Raw genomic sequence first — 23,939 nt, 5'->3', positions numbered from 1 at the left:
CCTCCACAGGGCTACAAGTTGGGTGCTGCACTGGCCCCCTTGCTGCTGCACCCAGCACTGCAAACCACAGCCTTTCCTGTTCCAGAAACCAGAAATAAGGCCCCAAGGGGCACAGGAAAGCCCGTGAGGCTGTGCCACCAAACACGTCACAAAGTGCTGCGCACAGAGCCCCAACATCTGCCAAACCACAGGCTGTGCAGTGCTGGGGAGGAAACCCCCAGGCACAGAGCACCCACAACCCCTGCAGGCAGCAGGAGTGTATTGGGTTTATGTGGAAAGGTTTTGGTTGTGGCGGGCTGCAGGGGTGGCCTCTGTGAGAAGAATCAAGAAGCTGCCCCCCGTCAGATAAGGGCCAGCTTCAGCCAGCTCCAAAGGGACCCACTGCTTCCCAGGCTGAGCATGAGAGATTTTCTTGTGCCTCTGTGAGAGCAGAGAAAGGGAAAAAAACCTGCTGCACCACAGCAGCTGGGACAGTGAGGAGCGACAATCAGCTCTGCAGCCCCCCAGGTCAGTGCAGCAGCAGGGCAGGAGGTGCTCCAGGCAGGCAGCAGCAGTTCCCCTGCGGCCTGTGGAGAGGCCCCTGGTGGAGCAGGCTGTCCCCCTGCAGCCCATGGGTCCCACATGGAGCAGATCTCCACGCTGCAGCCCGTGGAGGAGCCCCCGGTGGAGCAGGTGGATGTGGCCCGGAGGAGGCTGCGGCCCATGGAGAGCCCCCGCAGGAGCAGGCCCCGGGCCGGAGCTGCAGCCCGTGGAGAGGAGCCCACGCAGGAGCAGGGGGTCTGGGGGGAGCTGCCGCCCACCCGTGGGGGACCCGTGCTGGAGCAGTTTGCTCCTGGGGGATGGACCCCGTGGTACGGAGCCATGTGGGAGCAGTTCTTGAAGAGCTGCTGGCTGTGGGCAGCCCCCACAGGCTCAGTTCAGGCAGGACGGCATCCCGTGGGAGGGACCCCGCCTGGAGCAGGGGCAGAGAGGGACCAGGAAGGAGCGGCGATGAAGCCTCAGGGACTGACCGCAGCACCCATTGCTGCCCCCTGTTCCCCTGGTACCTGGTATCCAAGGATCTCCCCTTTGCAGGAGGGCAGCGCCTGCCACCGCAGCGTCCCCGTGCTGGCATCCAGCCACAGCCGCTCCGGCTTCTCGGGCACTGGAAGCACAGCGAGACGGGGTCACACACGGGGACACCAACCTGGGGCTGAAATTTTGGGGAGAAAAGCAAAGGGTACCTTGACATTACAGGCAGGGAACACTTACCTGTTGCCTTTGTCCTCAGGAACCGTGTGAACAGGATTGTGTTCCAGGGCACTGAGATGGTGACACTGTAGACAGTGAAGGGCTGCAGAGGGGGACAGGTAAATGTTCCATTTTGGCCGTGCAGCATCTCCTGTCCCGTGACCTCCTCAGCCTCACAGGGAGGGGAGGAAGGCCCTGCCAGCCTGCACGTGGCCTGCATGTGCTGGCAGGCATCAGGCAGACTGCAGGTCCAGTTCAGTTTGATGCTGGTGGTGGAAACCTCCAAGGTCCCAGGCACAACCTGGAAGGCCTCTGTGAAGGAAGCATTGCAAAAGAGTCATTTTCTTCCCTTCCCTTCCCCTGGCACCCTTGCAAGGGTGCTGCAGTCTGCCAGCCCTGCTCCCACCCAGCTGCAGGGAGAGGAAGGCAGAGGTGACACTGCCCACGCCAGGTCTCCAGCTGCAGAGCTGGAGGAGTCTGGATCAGGGTGTGCTCAGAAGCTGGCAGCTTCTAGTGGGAGCAGACCCCTGCCTCTGTCCCCTTGCTCCCTGGCAGCGGGCGCAGCCCCTCGGGAGGGAAATGCTCCCGCAGGCGCTGGCTCTCTCGCCACAGAGCGCACCTGCACCCGGCCGGGAACATCCGTGTGTGCCTCTGGAACAGGGCCAGCACGAAGGCAGGACACCGCCATCGGGCCCACCCTTCCCTCTCAAGTCCCTCACTCACCCACACACGTCACGGTCTGCCGCTGATCCAGAGGCTCCCAGAGGCCAGCGCTGCTCCTCACAAACCAGAACCTCTGAGGAGCTGGGGAGCCTTGGCTTGGGGTAGGCTGTATACAGGTGATCTTCATGGGAGGAGGCCAGTACCCTTCAGGGCACCTCACCGTCACCACGTCATTGAGGATGTAGGATGCCCGTTCTGGGACAAAGATTAATCTGGGGTCCCACCGGGGCTTCTGGCATTTTCCTGCAGCAACAAGAAGGGAAGGTGCTAGCAGGGCAGAGGCTGGCCATGCAGGGCAAGGCAGGGGACGTGACAGGAGATCCTTGTCATGGCACACTACAGTGAGGGATGGAGCTGCGGGACACGACGTGGAGCACCTTCCTGCACCATGGCCCCAGGAAGGGGATGGGAGCAGGAAGGGCCCCACGCTGCTTCCCCAGCCCTCCCGAGAAGGCCCAGGAGGAGCAGGAGCTCCAGGGGCTCTGGGCGCCCTTGTCCCAAGTGCCGGGTGCTCCAACCTGGCCCCTCGGGGCAGCTCCAGCTGCTGCCCCTGGCTGGCTGCCGCAGCCCCCTCCTGCCGGGACCCTCGGGCACAGAGGCTGCCACCAGCTCCCTCCCTGTCCAGGCACCCCTGCAGACCCCGGGCAAGCCCTGGGCAGGCGCAGGGGCTGCCTCCCACTGCTTTTGGCATCACCCCCTACATCCCCCAGCACGCAGGGGCCCCAGGAGAGCTCCTGGCACCTCCCTTACCCACGCACTCCACCTTGGAGAGAATGTGGGTCCAGGCACCTCCCGGGTCCTTTCCCATCCAAACTTCTCTGTATTCTCTGTACACAGGTTTCCCAGTGTTGATGGACTGGACTTCTCTTGAACATTTGATGTGGCTGAAAGATGGCTCGAAACCCTCAGGGCAGCTCAGCATCACTTCTTCGTTCTCCTTGTACACCTCCTGGTGTGGTGCTAGATGGAGTGCTAGGTCCCACAAGGGCCTTTGGCATGTTTCTGTCCAGGCAAAAGCGGGTTTAGTTGGGGTGTGGGTGATGAGGTGGGGCAGGGTACCGCCAGCTGTCGGCAACCACCAGCAATCCCTCCAGCCACCAAAGGGAGATGGAAGACAAGCCATCCAGCTGCCATGGCTCACCCCCCAGCAAGCCTTGTTGGGACGGAGGGGGCTCCCCTTGTCACTTGCCCATGAAATCCCTTCTCCACCCTCATTTCCATGCTCACTCTTTGCCCCCCACCACATCCCACGGCCGGCAGCTTCCCAGGACAATCCCCCCTGCAGCAGGAGACCCCTCCAGCCGCTCTTTGGACCTGACCCCAAGCCCAGCTCAGGCTGCCCTTCACCTCGCCGTGCCATGGCACCCGAGGAGCCGCTGAGCCACGGGGCTCCAGGCGAGGCACCTCCTGTCGCCACACTTACTGGTGCACTTCATGGGGCCCGCAATGCGGACCCAGCGTCCCAAGTTGTTTCTCTGTGTCCAGGTGCCCTTGTGTTCCCCTGTAGCCACAGCCTGAGCTCTCCATGCACATTTAGCCTGCTGGAAGGGGGGCTGGGAACCCTCAGGGCAGCTCAGCTTCACTTCTTCTTCCTCCTCATAGACGTCCTGCTCTGGTATCAGACGAAGGTCAGGGTCCCACTGGGGCCTTGAGCATTTCACTGTCAAAGGCAAATTTGTGTGAGAGCAGGGGGCCAGGAGGCTCCGGGAGGCCAGAACCAAGGCCGTGGGGAAACTCGAGGGGTGCTGAGCACAGGACAGCAGCGTCTGCCTGGGCACAGTGGCGGGGGAGGGCGCTCCGAGGGGGGAGGACAGGGCAGAATTTGGCCTCCAGGCTACTGCCTTGTGCCCTGCGCCCTCCCCACGAGCCCTGCACACCACGGACATACCCGGGCTCGCGCCCTGCCCGCGGCGTGCTGCTCTCCTGGCCCCGCAGCCCCTCAGCATCTGGCAGGTCACCGCAGCGCCAAGCAAGGGCTGGGGCAGGCAGTGTCGTGGCTGGTTCGGGAGCGTGAGGGCAGAGAGGGGACGGGGAGAGCTGCCCCGCTTACCCACGCACGCTACGGGCTCCTCAATGCGGGTCCAGGCGCCTGTGCCGTTCCTCCCCCACCAGCTGACCCCAACGACAGGTTTTCCAGAAGTCACTCCTTGAAATTCCCTCGCGCATTTGGCGTTGGTAAAGGAGGGCTTGACACCTCCAGGGCAAGACAGCCTCAGTTCCTCGTTCAGCGTGTAGTTGCCTTTCCTTGGGACAAGCGTGATCCTTCTGTCCCACTGGGGTTTCTGGCATGTTCCTGCTGGGGAGAATGCGTGACAGTCCTCCTCGGGGACGGGGGTGCTCGGGCAGGAGGGGGCCGAGGCTGGGCCATGACGGACTGCGGGGTCGGCCGTCGGCACGGCGAGGAGACGCTGCGGCCCCTGGGTGCGGGACAGGAGCCCAGCGGGGCTGTGAGGTGCTCAGAGCGAGCAGGGCTGAGGGCAGGATCTGGCCGCCGCCAGCGTCCCCGTGGCTCAGGCAGACAGGCTGCAGAGGCAGGACAGGGGCAAGGCCGGAGCCCGCTGGGGGCTTCTGTCCCAGCCCAGCTCGGAGGCTGCTCCCGGCTGGGGCCATCCCAGAGCCGAGGCCAAGGCATCCCGGTGAGAAGCCGTGCTGATGGAGACGAGCCCGCAGCAGGGGAGAGCTGCTGCCCCCCGACTTACCTGTGCAGGTCAGGCGCATTCCCATGTAATGCCACGTTCCCTGCATGTCCTTCACCTCCCAAGTATATCCCCAGCCTGTCCATGCAGCACATCTGATCACAGCAAGAGGAGGATCATCCCCAGTGAGGCAGCTCAGTGTCAGCTCCTCCATGTCCCCATAAAGCATCTTCTCTGGGACAACGCGGAGGCTTGGGTCCCACTGGGGCCTGGGACATCCTGCACAGAGAAGACGGAGAGCGCGTCAGTGGGGTGGGAAGAGCCAAACGCGGGCAGGACTGCCAGTGCCTCCGTGCGGCGCGGCGCTTGCTGCTGCTGCGGCAGCCGATGGACCTCTCCAGGGGTTTCTGCCTTGCCTCGCGGGGCACATCCTGGCAGAGGCAGGGGTAACACTGCACAACATGTGGGGCTGGCCCCTTCCACCAGGCTGGAGCTCCGGGAGCGCTCAGAGAGAGCAGGGAAAGGAGCACGGGGCTTCCAGCCTTGCAGGGATTCGCAGCATCCCGCGAGCAGGGAGACACTCAGTGCATGCTGCTCTTCACTCTAGGGCTGTGCAGACGGCCGCCCACAGGCCCCAAACACAGGAAAGGGGTCAGGTGAAGCTTCAGCGAGGCCAACACGGTGCAGAAGGGCAGCTGGCAGGCTTTGAACAGCAGGAGGTGAGATTCATGTTTTGGGAAGCTGTGCTGTGGAGCGGGAAGTGGCAGCATGTGGCAGCATGCAGCTCACAGCCGGGGTGTGTGGCCCCAGGGAGCTCCTCCGCAGCCTCCCTTCGGGTTTTGCTGCTCCCAGGATTTCACAGAATCACAGAATCATCTAGGTTGGAAGAGATCTCCAAGATCACCGAGTCCAACCTCTGACCTAACACTAACAAGTCCTCCACTAAACCACATCACCAAGCTCTACATCTAAACATCTTTTAAAGACCTCCAGGGATGGTGACTCAACCACTTCCCTGGGCAGCCCATTCCAATGCCTAACAACCCTTTCAGTAAAGAAGTTCTTCCTAATATCCAACCTAACATAATATCAAACCTAAACCTCCCCTGGTGCCTGTCACCAGGCCCGTGGGAGAATAGACCAACCCCCACCTTGCTACAGCCTCCTTTAAGGTTCCTGTAGAGAGCAATAAGGTCGCCCCCGAGCCTCCTCTTCTCCAGGCTGAACAATCCCAGCTCCCTCAGCCGCTCCTCATAAGACTTGTTCTCCAGACCCCTCACCAGCTTCGCTGCCCTTCTCTGGACTCACTTGAGCACCCCCATGTCCTTCTTGTAGCGAGGGGCTCAAAACTGAACACAGTACTCGAGGTGCGGCCTCACCAGAGCCAAGTACAGGGGGACAATCACTTCCCTAGCCCTGCTGGCCACACTGTTTCTTATGCAAGCCAGGATGCTGTTGGCCTTCTTGGCCACCTGAGCACACTGCTGGCTCATATTCAGCCGACTATCAACCAGTATTCCCAGGCCCTTCTCGGCCAGGCAGCTTTCCAACCACTCCTCTCCCAGCCTGTAGTGCTGCTTGCGGTTGTTGTGCCCCAGGTGCAGGACCCGGCACTTGGCCTTGCTGAACTTCATACAGTTGGCCTCAGCCCATCGGTCCAGCCTAACTTACCAGCAAACTTACTGAGGGTGCACTCGATCCCCTCATCCAGATCATCGATGAAGATATTAAAGAGGACTGGCCCCAGTACTGAGCCCTGGGGGACTCCACTAGTGACCGGCCTCCAACTGGATTTGACTCCATTCACCACGACTCTTTGGGCCCGGCTACCCAGGCAGTTTCTAACTCAACAAAGCGTACGCCAGTCCAAGCCAAGAGCAGCCAGTTTCTCGAGGAGAATGCTGTGGGAAACAGTTTCAAAAGCCTTACTGAAGTCAAGGTAGACCACATCCACAGCCTTTTCCTCATCCACTAAGCGCGTCACTTTGTCATAGAAGGAGATCAGGTTCGTCAAGCAGGACCTGCCTTTCATAAACCCATGCTGACTGGGCCTGATCGCCTGCTTGCCCTGCAAGTGCCGCGTGATGGCACTCAAAATAATCTGCTGCATGAGCTTCCCTGGCACTGAGGTCAAACTAACAGGCCTGTAGTTTCCCAGGTCTACCTTCCGGCCCTTCTTGTAGATGGGCGTCACGTTTGCTAGCCGCCAGTTGACTGGGACCTCCCCCAATAGCCAGGACTGCTGATAAATGATGGAAAGTGGCTTGGCCAGCTCTTCCGCCAGCTCTCTCAGTACCCTCGGGTGGATCCCATCTGGCCCCATTGACTTGCATACATCTAAGTGCTGTAGCAGGTCGCCAACCATTTCCTTGTGGGTTGTGAGGGCCACGTTCTGCTCCCCAACCCCTTCCACCAGCTCAGGGCACTGGGTATCCAGAGAACAACTGGTCTTGCCGCTAAAGACTGAGGCAAAGAAGGCATTAAACACCTCAGCCTTTTCCTCATCTCTCACCACTAAGTTTCCCCCCGCACTCCGTAAAGGATGGAGATTCTCCTTAGTCCTCCTTTTTGTGTTAATGTATTTATAAAAACATTTTCTGTTATCTTTAACAGCAGTAGCCAGATTGAGCTCCAGATGAGCTTTGGCCTTTCTAATTTTGCCCCTGCACATCCTTACAACATCCTTATAATCCTTCTGAGTGGCCCACCCTCTCTTCCAAAGATCATAAACCCTCTTTTTTTTCTTAAGCTCTAGCCACACCTCTCTGTTCAGCCAGGCTGGTCTCCTTCCATGCCAGCTCGTCTTTGGGCACGTGGGGACAGACTGCTCCTGAGCCATTAAGATTTCCTCCCTGAGGAGCGCCCAGCCTTCCTGGACTCCTCTGCCCTTCAGAACTGCCTCCCAAGGGACTCTGCCAACCAGTGTCCTGAACAGCTCAAAGTCTGCCCTCCAGAAGTCCAAGACAGCAGTTTTACTGGTCCCCCTCCTGACTTCGCCAAGAATAGAGAACTCTACCATTTCGTGGTCAATCTGCCCAAGACAGCTCCCAACCACCACATCTCCCACCGGTCCTCTGTTTGTGAGCAGAAGGTCTAGCGGGGCACCTCCCCTGGTAGGCTCACTAAACAGCTGCATCAGGAAACTATCTTCCACGCTCTCCAGAAACCTCCTAGACTGCTTCCTCTGAGCTGTGTTGCATTTCCAGGATATGTCTGGGAAGTTGGAGTCCCCCACGAGGACAAGAGCTGCTGGCAGTTCAATTCCACTAACACAACGACTTTCAGTTTGAACGGGGCCTCATTTTACCTAGTGCTGGGCATTGCTGCTACAGAATCTGCTAATAAATCACTGTGCAGTGGCAGGCTGGGGTGATGGGAAGCGGCCAGGGCCAGCCTGCCAAACAGAGCCGGCCCTGCAGGAAAACATCCCCTGCAAGCTTCTCCGCCTCCCTCCTGGGCGCAACGGGACTGTAAGGGCACGAGGCTTTTGTACAGGCGTTGAGGAAAGCTCTGAGAGAGCCGTGCAGAAAGACAGCCAGGGGACAATAGGACAAAGGGACAATGCAGCCTGCTCAGCGCACGGAGCAGCGCTGCGCCACATGCCCCGACCACATCCTCTGCCGGCAGCGTTGGCACCGCGCACGCAGCGCTGCCTCCTCCCCAGTGCTGGGACGCAGATTTGTCATCTTGTTTCCTCAGCGCGTCCCCAGAACCCTGCCCGCCACCCCCACTCCTTCGCTCCCAGGCGCATCGCCTTGCCTGCAGCTTTTCAGGTAGCGGTGCTCAGAGCTGGGGCACGGGTGAGGCTGGCCCGGGGGATTTGGCACGCGGGAGCCCTGCTGAACGGGGACAGCCCCATGCTGCCTGTGCCATGGCTTGAGGGGACTTTTTTTGGCATTCAGACAGGCACAGCAGTGTGCCGCAGCTCATCCACTGTCCCCTGGCATGTTCCCCCCTCCCTGATTGTACCCTGCATGTGCCCACACGCTGGCAGGGCTGCCCGAGCCTCTGGGTGTGGCCAACATGTGTTCGTGTTTCGATTCCTCTTTTTCACAAACACCAAGGTGCAAACTCAGCAATACTGTCTCCGCTGCAGGCAACCCCAGAGTTCTCCTAGGACGGACAGGTGACCGAGACGTGCAGAGTACACAGAGGGCTTGCCAGCCACCGTGTGCTCGCTGTGTCCTGCAGCTGAGTCCTGGCCTTCATCTGCTCTTGTGCATTGTGCAAACAAGCTGGAGAGCCACGGCTGCACACACTGGCCCAGCTGGACAGCTTTGGTGGAGGATTTGGGAAAGGGGCAGGGGGATGTCTTTTGCTGCTGGCTTTGCCCTTGGTTTTCCAGTGACAGTGTGCTGTGCTCACACTCCCTGTACCTACAGGGGCACAGCTCCCCTGGCCTATGCCATGCAGCACAGACCCTGCCATTCCCCACATGGCTTGAGTTCAAATCAGCACCTGAAACACCCAGTCCCATTTTTGGGCCCTGGTGACAGCCAGGGTCCTCGACTCGCGGGCTTCTCCAGCCTGTGCCAGCCCAGGGACATACATACAGCAGGTCCGCACAACGTGAGCACATGCTAATTGAACGTTTGTTGCCACCCAGATGCAGCAAGGTTAGTTTAGAGACAGACTCCAGGTCAGATGGATGCAGAACAAGGCAGGGCGATGGTCCCCAGACCTGAACTCAGGCCCCAGGCGGTGCTGCCCTGGATGGGTTCACCATCTCCTGGAAGCTCAGATAGCACCTGGCCCTCCAGACCTGCAATTAAACGGCTCTGCTGAGATTAAAACGTCAGTCCCACTTCTCAGTTTTGCTGACGGACACTGGAAATAGCAAAACAACCTCGATCCGCTCTTAGAAAGCAAGCCTTGCTGCGAGGTACCCCTGTGGGCTTCGCACTCCACCGTCTCACCCCGTCCTGGGCTGCAGACCCTGCTGCTGTACAGGGGGAACTGGGGGCTGCCTGGTGCTAGGGGGCCTCACCCCACCACTCCCCAACCGATGCCCTCATGTCTCGGTCCCTGGCACGGACATCGCCTCCAGCCTCTGATAGAGCCGCTGTGTGCTGCCGGCAGTGAAGGTACACGGCAAACGTGCAGCAAGGGAGCAGCAACACTTTCTCTTGCAGGGAGAAGAGCGACCACCTCTTACCTGTCTCTTGGAGATATTCTTTGTCACCGGTCACATCCTTTTCCATCTCTTCTGCTGCCAGCAGAGGCATGAGGGCCAGGAGAAGGCTCCATCTCAGGGCCATGCTCCCTTCTCTCCCCTGGCAGGACCAAGGGCTCGTCCCGCTGGCCGCCGCTCGGAGCGCCCGCCCGACTGCGAGATGTGCAAGCACCGAAAGGAAGCAGGCAGGCAGAGCAGCTGCAAGCGGTACAAGAGGCTTCCTCATTGGAGAGGGAACCTCTGCGGGTGTCAGCACTGCTTTCGTTCTTCGGAGCACCGGGGCAGCTTCACACCCGTTTCACAACCTCGCAGCTCTCTGAGTTCTGGTCTGGGAGGCCATTTTTGGGCTCTTCGAGGTGAGCAGCCACTCGACACAATGCCTGAGCTGCCCCCTCGGGATGGGCAGCAGTGTTCCCAGAAGGATGTGTGAGCAGCCTGGCTCTCCAGGACCGCGTTTCTGCAGGAAGATGGAGCTTCCACACTCAGTAAAGTCATGCAGAGACTACGTCAGCACAACTCTCCCCCCATTAATGTCTGACAACTTAGAAAGAATTGTGGAAAAAGGCCACCAGAAGGGCATCAATGGTCTTTGCGACCTGGTAGTGCACGCTTGGGCAGGAAAGCCAAGGTGCTGGCTGGGTGCTTGAGCATAGGCTGAGAGCAGATGCTGGGTGACATGCTGGTGACAGCCATGGGGACCTGCAGCGTGGGTGCCATGGCAGTGATTCCAGGCCCTGAGGGCCTGTCTGGTGGTAGGAGCCTTGAGGTGTTTTGTTTTCTCTAATGGAGACTTTGGAGTCTTTCAGTGTAGCGGCTCAAAAAATATTTATGGAGCTGCGAAAGCAAACCACATCGGTAGGAATTAACTTCCCCTTTTGGGGGAATCTTTGGAAAATAACTAGGAAAATTCCATATGTCAAAAAAAAAAATCCCCTAAAAAAAAACCCCACATCACCGGGGCCTCCGTTGCACTGCTCCCAGTGCTAACAGCCTGACCTCTCCAAGAGCCCTACATTACCCCATCTAAAACCTCAAGTGCCCGTAGGGGAAGCGTGGCCCCCGTGCTGCCAGGAAGCCCTGTGTACTTGCTCATTCTCTCGCTCTTCACACTTCCCCTTGCTCCGCGTCGGAAAATCCGGACTTGAGCACAGAGAGGACAGGGGGTGTCGCAAGCAGCCTCTGCCTTCCGTGGCACGCCAGGCATGCTCCAGTTACGCAAGGCCAAGCCAAAACTGCAGAGGCAGCATCTGGCCTTGTTTCAGCGCCTAGGACACCACAGGTGATCCTGGGCTTGTCGAGTTGGCAAGTGTCACGGCCACCCCGCTGTCACCGCGTGGCATCCGTGGCACAGCTGGGAGGGTGAGCAGCATGCGTCTCATCCCCTTCCCGCGGTGAGGACCACATCCTGCTGCGGGGCCACCCTCAGAGGTGACAGTAAGTAGCTCAGCACTCGCAGTCTGGCACCAGAGCTCTCCCAGGTGAGGCGAACCCAAACACCCCCCTAGCTTTTTGAGAAGGAGCTGTCTCCTCTCAGTTCTTCATGCTCTGACCTACCAACACCACAGATTTTTGGGGGCAGATGTGCAGTTCATGAAGTGTTTTTGAAAAAAAAAAAAAAAAAAAGGACTGATGTCTGCTTCTACAGGCTCTTTGTTCTTTATTTTTATCTTACTGATAAAATCTTCACACCTCACCTGCCTGATGCAGTCTACAACTTCCTCGCGAGATGGAGTGGAGAGGCAGGTGACCTATTCTCTGTTATCACCAGTGACAGGACCCGCAGGAACGGTGTGAAGCTGAGGCAGGGGAGGTTTAGGCTAGACATCAGGAAGAGGTTCTTCACCGAGAGGGTGGTCGCACACCAGAACAGGCTCCCCAGGGAAGTAGTCACTGCACCAAGCCTGTCTGAATTTAAGAGATTGGGCTGTGCACTTAGTCACATGTTCTAAACTTCTGGGCAGACCTGTGCGGTGCCAGGAGTTGGACTCGATGATCCTTATGGGTCCCTCCCAACTCGGGATATTCCATGATTCTATGATTCTATGCTATTTTGTGTCATCTAGCCATGACTTCAGCTCTTTGAAGAGCACCTCTCTGTTCCAAATAACCTCTGGCCCTAGTATTTAGCCCTGCTGATTCCCCGCTGCCTTTTGATACCAGAAGCTCTGAAAGGCTGCCTTAAATCCTGTCACAGGCTACTGGACAGTGCTGCTTCCTTTGGGTACATCTTACCCAAGTTTCCGCTTTTCATGCATTTCCCCTTTCTGAAGCTGAGCAAGATGCCACCGGACTTTCCAAGCTTTTTTCTGGTGGATATTTAGGGTCATGGAAAGAAAACCATGGTGGGCAGCTCTTGGCTGACACCAGGCTCAGCCCAGCCCTGCTCAGAGCTCAATTCCCCCTGGTTCTGGATCTTCCTCCCCGGATCCTGTGCCGGGCTTCAGGCTCCTGCTTCAGCACCCCGGGGTGCTGCCACCAGTGGGGTCACACCAACAGGGACCCAGGAACTGGATCCTGTGAGCCTGGGCTGGGCCAGCCACTGTGTGGGTCTCAGCGTGTCCCCAGGCCTTGTGCTTAACACTGGGGCTGCCTGTTCTGCCCTGTGAGCATCCCATCCCACCTCTCCGTGCCTGTCCCCAGGGCAGGTTCCTGGTGCTCAGGTGGCTCCTCCCTTCCCAGCCTCCTGCAGCCATCACGGAGAGGTGTCTGCGCTGCTCCAGCCCTGCCAGGCAGCTGGGGACCCAGCCGAGGACCCATCCATGGCCACAGCCTGTGCCCCACAGGCGAGCCAGGTCCTGACGCCTCCAGACCCCAGCTCCATCCCTGGGTAAGAACCAGCTGCAGGGGAGCGGTCTCCAGGAGCAGCAGCGTCCTTGTGCACTGCTCCCTGTGCAGGCTGTGCTCCTTTTCTCCCCCTCTCCAGGCTCCCCCAGCCCCACAGGGCACTGCTGCTGCTCCCCAGCTCCCTGGGCACTTCCAGTCCCTGCCCCACCACCCAGGGTGTTTTTTCCCCCCCGTGTTGGGAAGGGAGGGAACCAACAGCTCTCAGGACGCTGTGTACAGGGCATCCATAGCAACCCTGTATGGCCACGGCCGTGCCAGGGAGGCAGCAGCAGCCTGGAGCAAGGTGGCACAGCCACGGGACCCCCCCAGTCCCCAGCACTGAGGGACCCCAAACAACCTGAGGGAGGCAGGCTCTGGGGTTGGGGAGCCAGCGTGCGTGTTTCTGTCAGCAGCCAGGGCGAGCACGGCGGTGCCACAGGGCTGGGACACGCTGGTGGCCAGGGGCCGTCCCCCACCTGCCCTCGCGTTGCTCTTGCAGCTGCGCTGGTCACCGTGCACACTGCAGGTTGAGCAGGAGGAAACCGTCCGTGGAGCTGAAGTCCCCACTCCTGCACAGCCCCAAGGTCCAAAGCTCCCACCAGATGGTGCTGCAGCCGACACACGGGTCCTGCCGGGGAGCTGCGCCCCCACGGCTGGGAGCTTGCAGGGGGGCAGGCGCTCAGCCCCCGGGCTTCACGGCCATCCCTGGGTATACAGGTAGGAGGAGGCCATCCTGCCTGGCGTGGTGACCTGCCTGTGCCAGCACCCAGTGCTGCCGCCCCCTCCCTGCTCTTAGCCCTTACAAAGCATCTCTGCTCCCACTGCACCTTCCATTCCCGCCCCCCCCCCCCCCCCCCCCCAATGCCTTTACCTCTCCTAATGCTGGGCCTCAGAGCCCCATCACTGCTTCAGAGCAGAACTGCGCCGTGAAGCTGGGCTCCCCCTTGCTTCCCACCTGATGGATGCTCTGCTCCCAGGGTTCATCCCCAGAGCCCAGCACTTCTTTGCCAAGACTTACTCCGAGATCTGCAAGGAGGCCGGCAGCAGCTTCGCCCAGCAGCGGCTGGGATCTGCTCACGAGGAGCAGGAGCAGAGGACACGGCTGCTGTGCCAGGACCCCGCGCAGGACCGTGAGGTGAGATGGGCAGGACCCAGTGTGCATCGCATTGTGGGACCAGGGCTGTCCCCGGTGGGCAGGGGGACATGGGGTACCCCCACCACAGAGGGCAGGGGGACATGGGGCTGGCTGTTATGGGGAGTCAGTCACCAGGAGGTTGAGAAGGACTTTGTTTGGTGGCAAGGGTTCTGCACTGTTTGCTGCAGTGGAGGCTTACTGGGTTTGGGTTCGGGAAAGCATCCATGTGTGTGACATTACTGTCTTTGCTCCTGTCTTCTCTGGAGGTGCACACAAGGCTGTGGGCCAGCAGCCAGCACCCACCCCTCCCTCCATCACCACCAGCACCCCACCGCTTCCACCTTTCTGCCACCACATCCCCTGTGCTGAGGGCTGGCTGAGTCTCCCTCCCCAGACCGGGACCAGCTCCAGGGCACAGCTGCACCAGAGGCTCCGCTCCCTGCTCAGCCTGCCCCCGGCAGTACTCACACCCCAAATATCCTCACCAGGAGCCTCCTGAGCCAGGTAACCACCAGGGCCACTCAGCCACAGGAGCAGCATCGGCTGCCACTGCCCCGTGCGCATTGCCGTGTGCATTCCGGCCACAAGGATCCCCCTACTCCATGGAGGATGATGATCCCCAAAAATATTTTATCTCAGGTGAGGCCGCAAGGAGGGGGATAGGGCTGGGATGAGAGGGGACAAGCAGGGTCCCTAAGCACTCCATTAATAGCCACATCTTGCAGAGCCCCACTGGGGTCTGCCTGTACCCCCAAACGAGGATCTTCCTGGCAGCTTCAGCATCATTTAGGGTCATCCTTCAAAGGCGAGGATAGACCCACATACGCACACATTTGCCCCTTGCCCTGTTTGGGGACACTGTCCTGATGGTCTCTCTGCACCCCCTTTGAGGCAGGAGGTTTGGAGGGGGTGGTGGGCACGGGGTGTCCCCTGGGTGAGTTGGGGGGTGCCAGGACTACTAAGGGCTGCTTGCAGCCCTTGTTACAGACAGCTCTGACCCACGCAGGCTTCACGGGCTTTGTGCCCCGTGCCCGGTTCCTGATCGGCACAGGCTACCCGATCACCACCAACCGAGCCCTGCTCGAGTTCAGCCAAATGACCCTGAGGAAAGGCGGCAGGAGCGGGACCGAGAAGGGCGGCACGGTTCTCTCACCCCTGGGAAAGGCCTACCCTGCGGACAGGGGTCTGCTACCTCGTTACACAGGCTACGTCCCAGGTGAGCACCCAGACACATGCCTCCCTCGTGCACGAGTCAGTGTGCTCCTCTAAACCTAGTTTTGAGGTGCAAAAAGGTGCTGCAAAGGTGCTCCAGGCATAGCTTTTCCCTTCTCCCGGGAGCTACCGAGGTGTAAGGGGAAGGGATGGGCTCTGGGGGCTTGCTCCTGCAGGGTTTGGGTCCAACGCTCATGCCAGCCTAAGTGCCAATGCCCCAGAGCTGTTCCCTGTGAGGTGACCCACAGCCGCTGAGCCTTGCGGACAGGTTGTGCCAGGCCCTGGGTCCCAGCCCCACAACCCATCCCTCACCGCCTCCTCCCTGCACTGCTCAGGACCTCCTCCCGCCGCCCGCAGGTTACAAGTTCCAGTTTGGCCGTACCTACGGACGCCTGACTCACAACCCCCCGGGCCTGAGCACCCTGGAGAAGAAGATCCCAGACTGAACTGGTGTGAACTGCTTGGTCCAAAACCTGCTTGGTCCCTGCAAGCATGCACAGGGAATAAAGACGAGGCACTCTGGCACTGCCAGAGCTGGAAAGGGACAAAAGAACATGGGCTCACCCAGGACAGCGGGGAAAGGAAACACCAGGCAGGGGCAGCCACATCCAGCCGGGGTCTGGGGATTCTCTGGAGGGGTGCAGAAAGGACCTCTGGGTGATACAGGGACTGGATCTAGCACTCTTGGCCAGGTGGCAACCATCTCTTCCCTCTCCCATGGTCTGCCATGAGCCAAAGATAGCAGGGGACAACCTATCTTGCTCTGAAGGTCTGCTGCTGGAGGCAGGAAAAAGCCCAGGTATCTCCCAGGCCCTTCTCAGGGACAGGCTGAAATCAAAAGGCTGCAGAGCAAGGGACCTCAATCAGCACCTTTTTTATTAATATGCATCATAAATAAAGAAATAAATAAAGGCGAGACACCTCGTTCTAATGGGGAAATACAAATTAAATACGGTGCGACGTCCGCTAAGCGATGTACAAGCAGGAGGTAACCTTGCAAGACCAGGGCCCCTCGCCACGGGGAAGCCAGCCCAGGCACAACGCCGTGAGCAGCACCCACCCGGCCAAGGCACCAAATACTGGCACGGCCTTTCATTAACACTGTCCCCCACCCAGCGGGCAGGCAAGGACCCCCACCCCAAGAACATGGCAAGGCAGGGGTGGGCTGGTATTGCCTCTACCGGGAAGCCCAGGACCCCCAGCATCCCCTTGTGCATGACACTTGCCCCCGACCGCACGCCATGGGGAGCATCCCCCCCCCACCCCAACCCTCTATCCCCATCTCCCTGCTCCCTCTGGGAGCACCCCCTGCTCTCCCTGCTGGGAGCACGGCCCCCGTCTCCAAACAGCATCCCACCCCTAGCCCTGTCGGGGACCCTGCCCTCACCCCTTCCCCTCCCCCCCCCCCTCCACCGAGCATCCCAGGGCACCCGAGGCACTGGCTCCCTGCTCAGCGTGGAGGGCGCGGGGGCACCCCGCGGCACCCAGCTCCGCACAGGGTGGCACTACCCAACCTGGACCTACATCACACCGAACATCCACGCGCCTTCCTCACGACCCAAACACCCTCTCTCTGCACACACACGCACCCCATGTCCCCTCCCGTGGCCGTGGCCGGGCAGCGTGGCAGTGCACGGTGCTCCCACCCCGTGGCGATGACACCGGGGGTGCTGGAGGCCGCACTGCCAGCATCCTGCACCCTCCAGAGTGAAACTGAGCCAGCGCCGCGCTGGCAGGGACCGCTCGGATCCCTGCTACGTACAAGCCCACCACCTGCGGGTGCTGGAGGTGGCGTGGGGTGGAGGGGGCTCAGACGGTGCCCGGTGCGGCTGCATGCACGGCGATGCCTGGCGATACGAGGTGCAGCTTGCGGAAGGCCCCGTGGCCGGTTTGGCCTTTGGCAGCTGCACGAGGAGGAGCAAGAAGGAACCACCTACGGTTACTGTATTCTGTAATGGCAAGAAAGGTAAGAAACTAGCAAGAAGCTGTGTCTGTTCCTCTGGCAGGGTGGGCATCCCCAGAGGAGCCTCAGCAGCCCACGGTACTGTGCTTGGCCTCCCAGCCACGTCAGTAGTCCTCGTCCTCCGGGTGGGTGACGTACATGATGGGCACCAGTCCCTTCTCGGAGCCGAGGCTGCACTGCAGCCAGTCACCATCCACCTTGGAGATGACCTGCAGGATGTCCCCTTTGTTGAAGCTCAGCTGTCCTGCCTCGGTGGCGATGTGATGGCAAAGAGCTTTCACCTCGCTGCGGGCAGAAAGAGGGGAGAAAGGGTTAGATCACCACAGGATGCTGAAGCCCAGGGACCAACAGGGGGGCAGAACTCCCTCCTGCTGCTACATCCAGACCCATGTGAACTCCATCCCACCGTGTCCCCAGCCCCTGTGGGACAGCCACATGCCACTGCTCACCAGGGAGGGTTGGGACACAGCCCCTGGGCTGGCCGTGGCACGGGTGACACTTCAGGTGGCTCTGCCCGGGGGGGCTCTGGCTCAGGGGCTGCTTCTCGCCACATGCTTGCCCCAACCGTCTGGGCCACCAGCTGGAACACGGACTTGTCCAGGCTCAGCCAGCCGGAGGGCAACCTGCAAGAAGGAGACAGAAGCAGGTCGTGGTGCGGAAGGCAGCCTCTCATGGCAAGGTCATGCCTTAGAGGTCTGGATCACGCACAGCATGCACTGCAGCCCCCAGACTGTTTCCTTCCCAAGAGACCCAGCATCTTCCAGACACACCAGGTGTGGAAGACCTTCCTATTCACCTCTGATGTACCACCACAGTGTAGCCCAGAGCGCAGCTTAACCAGCCCCTCCAGCCCTAAGCCACCCATGTCCCTACCTGTTAGGTTGCCTGGGCTCTTTTTGCACCTTCCTGGACCCAAACAAGTGTCCCCACTTGATGGGCTGGCTGCTCTCTGATGCACTGCTGTTGCTCTCCTCTTGGGGGGCTGCTGCTGCTCCCAAACTTTGCTGAGTCCCAGTCTCCTTCTCCTTGCTGCGCTTCAGCTCTGTAACCACTGAGTCTGGGGGGCTGCCCATCCAGAAGGGCCAGCTCCTCTCCTTGACCTCTTCACCGGCTGGTACCTGCTGGGGCTTTTCCAGGGGCTCTTCCACAGCTCCAGGACTTGGCTTGCTGGTGGCCTTGGGCTTCTCCTCCAAGATTCCTTCAGCGATGGGGCAGGCTTCTGCACCCTCCACCACGCCTTCACGTGGAGGTGGTGCCCTGTGGTTCTCAGCTGGCCTGGGGACACCACTCGATGCCTTCTTCTTTTCATAACGGATGAGCTTCGAGCCTTCAGTCGAGCCTTCGATGTAAATCTGAGAGCTCTGCATGAGCTGGTACCACCAGCCCGCCTGCTTGTCTTTCTTCCCTTCCCACGTACTCTCTCGCACCTTCCTCTGCTCTTCCTCCCTGTCCCCATCTCCGGAGGAGGCCCCCACTCCCTTGACCCTCTCACTTGCAGCTCGTTCAGGGCTGTGGCCTGGTGACACGCCACCGTCTCTGCCACCCACTTTGCATGCTTCAGGGGCAGTGCTGCAGCCATCGGGATCCTCGCTGCTGCCCCGCGTCCGCATCAGCTGCAGGGTGGAGTGCGCGGAAAGCAGCAGGTCCTGCTTCACACGCAGCAGCTCCTTCTGCTGCTGCTGCTCTTTGCCCATCTGCATCAGGTGGTGCTCAAAAAGGAGGTCTAGGTTGAAGGGCAGCAGGGAGAGAGGCTGGAGAAGGAGCAGGAGCTCCTCGAACAGAGGCTGGCACACGCTATGAGACAGGCACAAGAAGCCCACCGGCTGGTAGTGTGCAAGGATGATATCTGTAGGGCAAGAGGCAGTGGTTAGATGAGGCCACCTTTGCCAAACCACCAAGAAGCTACTGGGGAAAGGAACTGAGCACTGGTTTCTGGTCACAGCTGTGGCTGCAGTGTGAGGCTCAACACTGGGGCAGGGAGCACTGGGCAAACTGGCCCAGATCCTGCTTCCTGCAGCCACCACCTGCCTGTCAGATTACCCACTGGAGCAAGCAACCTCTGTCACAAATGCCAGAGGAGCAGGGTGCAAACAAAAAGCATCACAGAGGGTTGTCACACATTAAGATTCTCTTTTCCAGCCCCCTGGATATGAACAAGGATCTGCGGATCTGGGCCAGTACCAGTGCCCTACAGGGAGAGGTGTCAGGGACAGCTGATCACAGCCTTTCCAGGGACCTGGCTGGGCTGGACCATGGATCCTAACAGAAAATAGAACAGTATTTCTACCTGCAGCATTCATCCTACACTTCCTTTGGACACTTCTGCACTGCCCCACCACTAGCTTTGCTGTCATGTGTCACTCACAGGACAGAGTTTGGCACAGGCTTTGTGCCTGTTTGTCTGCAGTGAGTTAACCAACTTGCACCACAGAGAGGATTTGCACTTTATCTGCAAACCCTATGCCTAGCCTTCAGACACTTGGCAGCCCCACCTCAGACTTTCAGTTCTTAATGATGGCTTGAAACAGAAGATTCGCAACGGTTGTCTTCTGCTCCAGAAAAACAGGATGCTTCCTCTCGTTACACCGTTCACTACAAAGGCAATCTGCTCCAAAGTGCTGACAGCACACATGGACCAAAGCAATGTCTGCTGTCAGCCCCCAAACCTGCTAGAAGATACCGGGCTGGACTTCTTGCAGTGCATGGGGCCCTGGGCTGAGCATGCACTGAGCCAGCAGCGCTCTCAGGAAACCCAGCAGGTCGAGGGTGTCTGCCTCACGGTGCACTTAGCACTTAGTCATGCTGCTTCCAGGCATCGGCAGCTTGATTGTTGCTGCTAGGTTATCTACACACTCCAGAAACACTTCTGGCTGAAAAGAAAAACAACAGATACATCCAGGAAAATCTGCTGTTTGTTTGCCTTAAGGCTTTCCTTTCTATTTCACATGCCTCAAGGGTTTCAGATGTGTGTTCACACTTCCAGTTCTACAAAGTTCTCAGGCACTGGGCAGGGGACACAGACATTTGGAGAGGGTTAGACCTGGTCTGAGGGTAGACTGAGGGATTTGTACTGTAGGATATAGCCTTGGCTACCAGCTGCAGCTGGGAAGGACACAGGTGGGCAGGCTCTCCGCAACTCAGGTGGAGGGAGCTGCACGGAGCTTTGACTTCCATCTCCCTTCCTTTAGCTGAGCAGCCATCCAGCAACATTTACACCAGGAATGCAATAAAGTCTAGCAGAGAGGAGCAGCAGTGAGAGACCACCAAGAGACAAATAGGGCCCAGAGCTTAGACCTGTGCTGCACAATGTGCAGAATTTGGTCCTCTCTGCAGCCCACAGCCTCTTACCTTCATGGTTGTAGAGGTGGTTGAACCAGAACTCCAAGGACCGGATACTATAGGAAGGGAATATGGGCAGGGAAGAAGAGAAAAAGCAAAATCAATTTGTCCCCTTCATCACTCCCATCAGCACGCACTGAGCACAGCCACCCAGCCTGTGAAGGAGCAAACCTGTTGGCTTTGCAATGTGGCATTGTGCAACTGTAACCCCTAACAGCCATGCTCCCAGCAAGTTTCCACACCACTCAGCTCCTATATAAAGTGCTTAGCTTTGCTGAGAAGTGCTTACATGGAAGTGGCAAATCAACTACAAACATGAAATCACTGCATCAAGCTTGGCCCAAAATATGCTGGCATCCTGTGCCAGCAGAAGAGAGCTAGGCCAGCCAGGTCGGGAGAGCAGGGCATAGCTTGCTCCTAGGGGTCCCACAATATTTGGAGACCTTGGGGACTCCATTGCATTTACTGCAGCTCTAGGAAGCAGTGTCACAGGGATTTTCAGGAGTAATATATGCATGTTATGTCAATCCCTATATGAGTCCTGACAGACCGACTCTTCCCACCTAGCATTTTGGGGCCAGAATAAGCTGACAAAGTTCTTCAGTGGGCTACAGCCAGCCCTTCTCAGTCCTGGCCTGGTAGGGGTAGGTTTTGATCCCTCTGGTGTTCCCTGAAACTCACAGCTTCTTCCTTCCCTCACCTACAGCTGGGAAGCTGCTTCCCAGGTTTCTTAAGTCTTTTCATTGGCCACTGTGCCTGCTTCTGTTCAAGGAGCAGCACCTTCTGCCAGCCCTGGACAATGGCATGCAGTCAGCCCAGGGAGCCTGCTTACTTGAGGAGGCCGAAGATGAATGCGTTGAACCTCATATTGTGGTTCGTGAGCTCCGTGTACTGGCTGATCTTGCTATAGAGGCTGTGCAGCAGCTTGGTAGAGGGGCCTGTCGAGAGAAGCGAAATGCTGGGATTAGTTGTGGTCAGCAAAGTCAAAACAGCACCGCAGGAAGCAGCCTTCAGGCATTGCCAGAAGGTGTCTGAGCTCCCATGCCTACAATGTGCCCAGCTCCCATGCCTGCATGACCCTCCACCAGTCACCAAGATGAGTTCACTCCATTCCAACAGTGAGATTGCCCAGAGGAGATGGGTTGCAGTCTTTCTCAGGCTGTCACTCCAAAACTTTGGGAGAGTTTCAATGCATGAAGGTGCCCCGGGGACCTGCTTCCCACAGTTCAGAGACAATCATGGCCCTCGGCTCAGAATCACCAGGCAAAAATAACATTGCAGTTGTTGGTTATAATTTGAGGTGTTTGTAATCACAGAGAGAACCCCAGAGCTGGAGATGTGCCACAAACAGGCTAGAAGGCTTCCCAGCCCTGGCTGTAAGCTCTTCATGATGCAGAAATCAGTGTGGGCCTGCCATCTGTAACCTCAGAAAGGAGTTCTGCTGGACGGTAGCCACTGCCACGATCCAGGGTGCAGACTGGTACTAGCAGAGGGTGCAGGTGACATGGGCATACTTGAAAGCAGCAAGCTTTGTGTGCAAATTTTCTTATAGATCAGGCTGGAGCACAGCTCTGCCTTACACCTGCAGCTGTGCAAGGCTAAAGATGAAGGTTTAGAAACAATCCAAAAACTCGAGGTGGCAGGGGAAGAAAATTCTTTTTTTTTATTTTTTTTTGTCTGGGCTTTTTTTCATTGCTAGGGCCTGTTATAGCAGAATTTGGACCTTCCCCAGCCACAGCACAGCAGTACCACAGAGTGACAGGCATCACCACACATCCTCCATACCTAGTTGGGTGGATGCCTCCACCACGCTCCAGGGGATGTTTCTCCTCTGGCCAATGATCATGTCTAGGACGTAGGCCTTGAGCCCATCACTCAGGATGTCCCGGACAGCGGGGCACAGGTATTTCAGGATGAGATGTCCCACATTGGGGCTCACAGAGCTGTTCCCAAGTTTGGCCTAAGGGAGAAGAGGGAACAGGGAGAGGGTTGGTAATTGCTCTACATGGTACAAACACATGCAAACATGCCAGGCCCACCTGTCTACTACAGTCACCTAGCTGGCAATACTCAGGCTATGATGAAGCTCAGCAGCTCCTGGAACAGGCAGACTCTTCCTCTTCACCCCTGCTGCCTCACAAAACAATTCTGGGTTGCTTCGTGCAAGGTCTGGCCCAGGCTGAGATAAGGCAACAGCTTGTGAAGAGAATATCCCAGCTTGGACAGAGGATATTCCAGTTAGAAGGGATACCCAGTTCTCCTCCCGGGTATACCAAGGCTGTCTTGCTGGAGGAAGAAAAGAGATGGGACTTCCTCTGCTGCCATAGAAGATTTTCATGTTGCTATTTTAGAAGCAGGAAGCAGCAAATGACCTAGGAACTTCCAGCACAGAGGGGTTAAAGAACACTTAACTCAGTGATGAGCTGAGCTATAATTCCTGGGGATTACTATAAATAAGATGAGGGGAAAATGGCTGGACAGAGCCCAGGCTGAAATGAGGAGGCATGTAAGAGCCCAGCATCAAGCAGGAAGGGACACATCCTGCTGCGTGCAGTCCTTGAGATGCCAAGGGTCAATCCAGAGGGGTCAGCCCTGGACCTTACACATCATGTTGGTGGTCCAAGGCAGCTGTATTTGGGGCACAGATTTTACCAGCTGAGCTGGAATTACACTGGCCAGTTGGCATGGGTCCACAAAGTCCTGAACTCAGACTGAACTTCTGGGTCAGGAATAATCCTGCCAGATCCATCAAGCCTGGGAGCATTATGTACGGGTGCTGCCTTTTGACAGGTGAATGCTCAGCCCTTGGCACTCTGACACATAAAGAAACCCCAGATCAAAACCATAGCATTGTCTGGCAAGTAAAGTAATGGGCAAATGTTGCAATTATTCCCCAAACCAAGACAGCAAGCACAGGAAATTCACAGTGAACTTTTCAAAAAGCTGTGGAAATCCAAACAGCTCAAGTTACACTGCACAACAATCTCTGCCTCCGCAACAATTGTAATTAGGGGCAAATTACCCTGGGCTGTGAGATAAGACTAAATTGGCTTGGAATCTGTCCTAGTCAAGTTTCTCCTTAGGAATGGCACTCCAGGGGAAGTTGTCATCTTCAAACAGTGTTACAGTGCTGCCACAGAGTCTCTGCAGCTGAAGGATACTGTTCTGGTTTGAGAGGAGGCACCACAAGCATGCTGAGCATCACACGACTGAAAACACTGTCTGGGTTAAAAAAGCAAGCTTGCTCTGCTTGTGTTAGTCCAGAAATGAGCAATGAGGGGAGCACAAGCCAAACACGGCCATTGGCAATCAAGATGCACTCTGAAGCCTGTGGGTATATGGTAAGGGCCATAGGGAAAGACCACCCGCCCAAGATGGGCAATGATTAACACATTTTTTTATCATTATGGAGTCCTGTCATACATCAAGGAACTGCACTGCGCTCTGCCACCAGTGCCAGAACACAATCATGAGACAGATGGAGAAAGGAGACATAACTCTCCACTATATGAGAAAAAAGAGCCATTGTACCACATCAGGCCAGAGGTCCAGCTGGCCTGGTATTCTCTACCTGGTAGAGTATATCATGAAAGTACATAAGAAACAGTCAAACCGGAGCAAAAATATATGATACTTCAATTTAATAATGCTGACCCAGCCTACAACTAGGACTACCTAAGGTGGACACGATTCCTTTGTGTGTAG

General features: G+C 57.8%; 1 protein-coding gene across 5 annotated transcripts in view; it reads right to left on the bottom strand.

Moving 5' to 3' along the window:
* Positions 1 to 15,788: 15,788 nt before the first annotated feature.
* RUSC2 (RUN and SH3 domain containing 2) overlaps positions 15,789 to 23,939 on the bottom strand; it is a 53,196-nt gene continuing 45,045 nt past the window's right edge. For 3 of the 5 annotated variants that reach the window (XM_035563878.2, XM_050716454.1, XM_035563876.2), the window contains 6 exons: positions 22,020 to 22,194; positions 21,067 to 21,172; positions 20,244 to 20,290; positions 17,769 to 18,741; positions 17,345 to 17,518; positions 15,790 to 17,180 (listed from right to left, as the gene is read on the bottom strand). In XM_035563878.2, coding sequence (XP_035419771.1) covers positions 17,000 to 17,180; positions 17,345 to 17,518; positions 17,769 to 18,741; positions 20,244 to 20,290; positions 21,067 to 21,172; positions 22,020 to 22,194 — 1,656 coding nt within the window. In that variant the 3' untranslated portion in view covers positions 15,790 to 16,999. Of the gene's footprint in view, positions 17,181 to 17,344; positions 17,519 to 17,768; positions 18,742 to 20,243; positions 20,291 to 21,066; positions 21,173 to 22,019; positions 22,195 to 23,939 lie in introns of all 5 variants that reach the window. The other 2 variants (XM_050716456.1, XM_050716455.1) reach the window with 2 other exon arrangements.

This window comes from Cygnus atratus, chromosome Z (genome assembly GCF_013377495.2).
Source record: "Cygnus atratus isolate AKBS03 ecotype Queensland, Australia chromosome Z, CAtr_DNAZoo_HiC_assembly, whole genome shotgun sequence".
Classification (NCBI taxonomy): Eukaryota; Metazoa; Chordata; class Aves; order Anseriformes; family Anatidae; genus Cygnus; species Cygnus atratus.
This window is presented reverse-complemented; position numbering and strand designations above follow the sequence as displayed.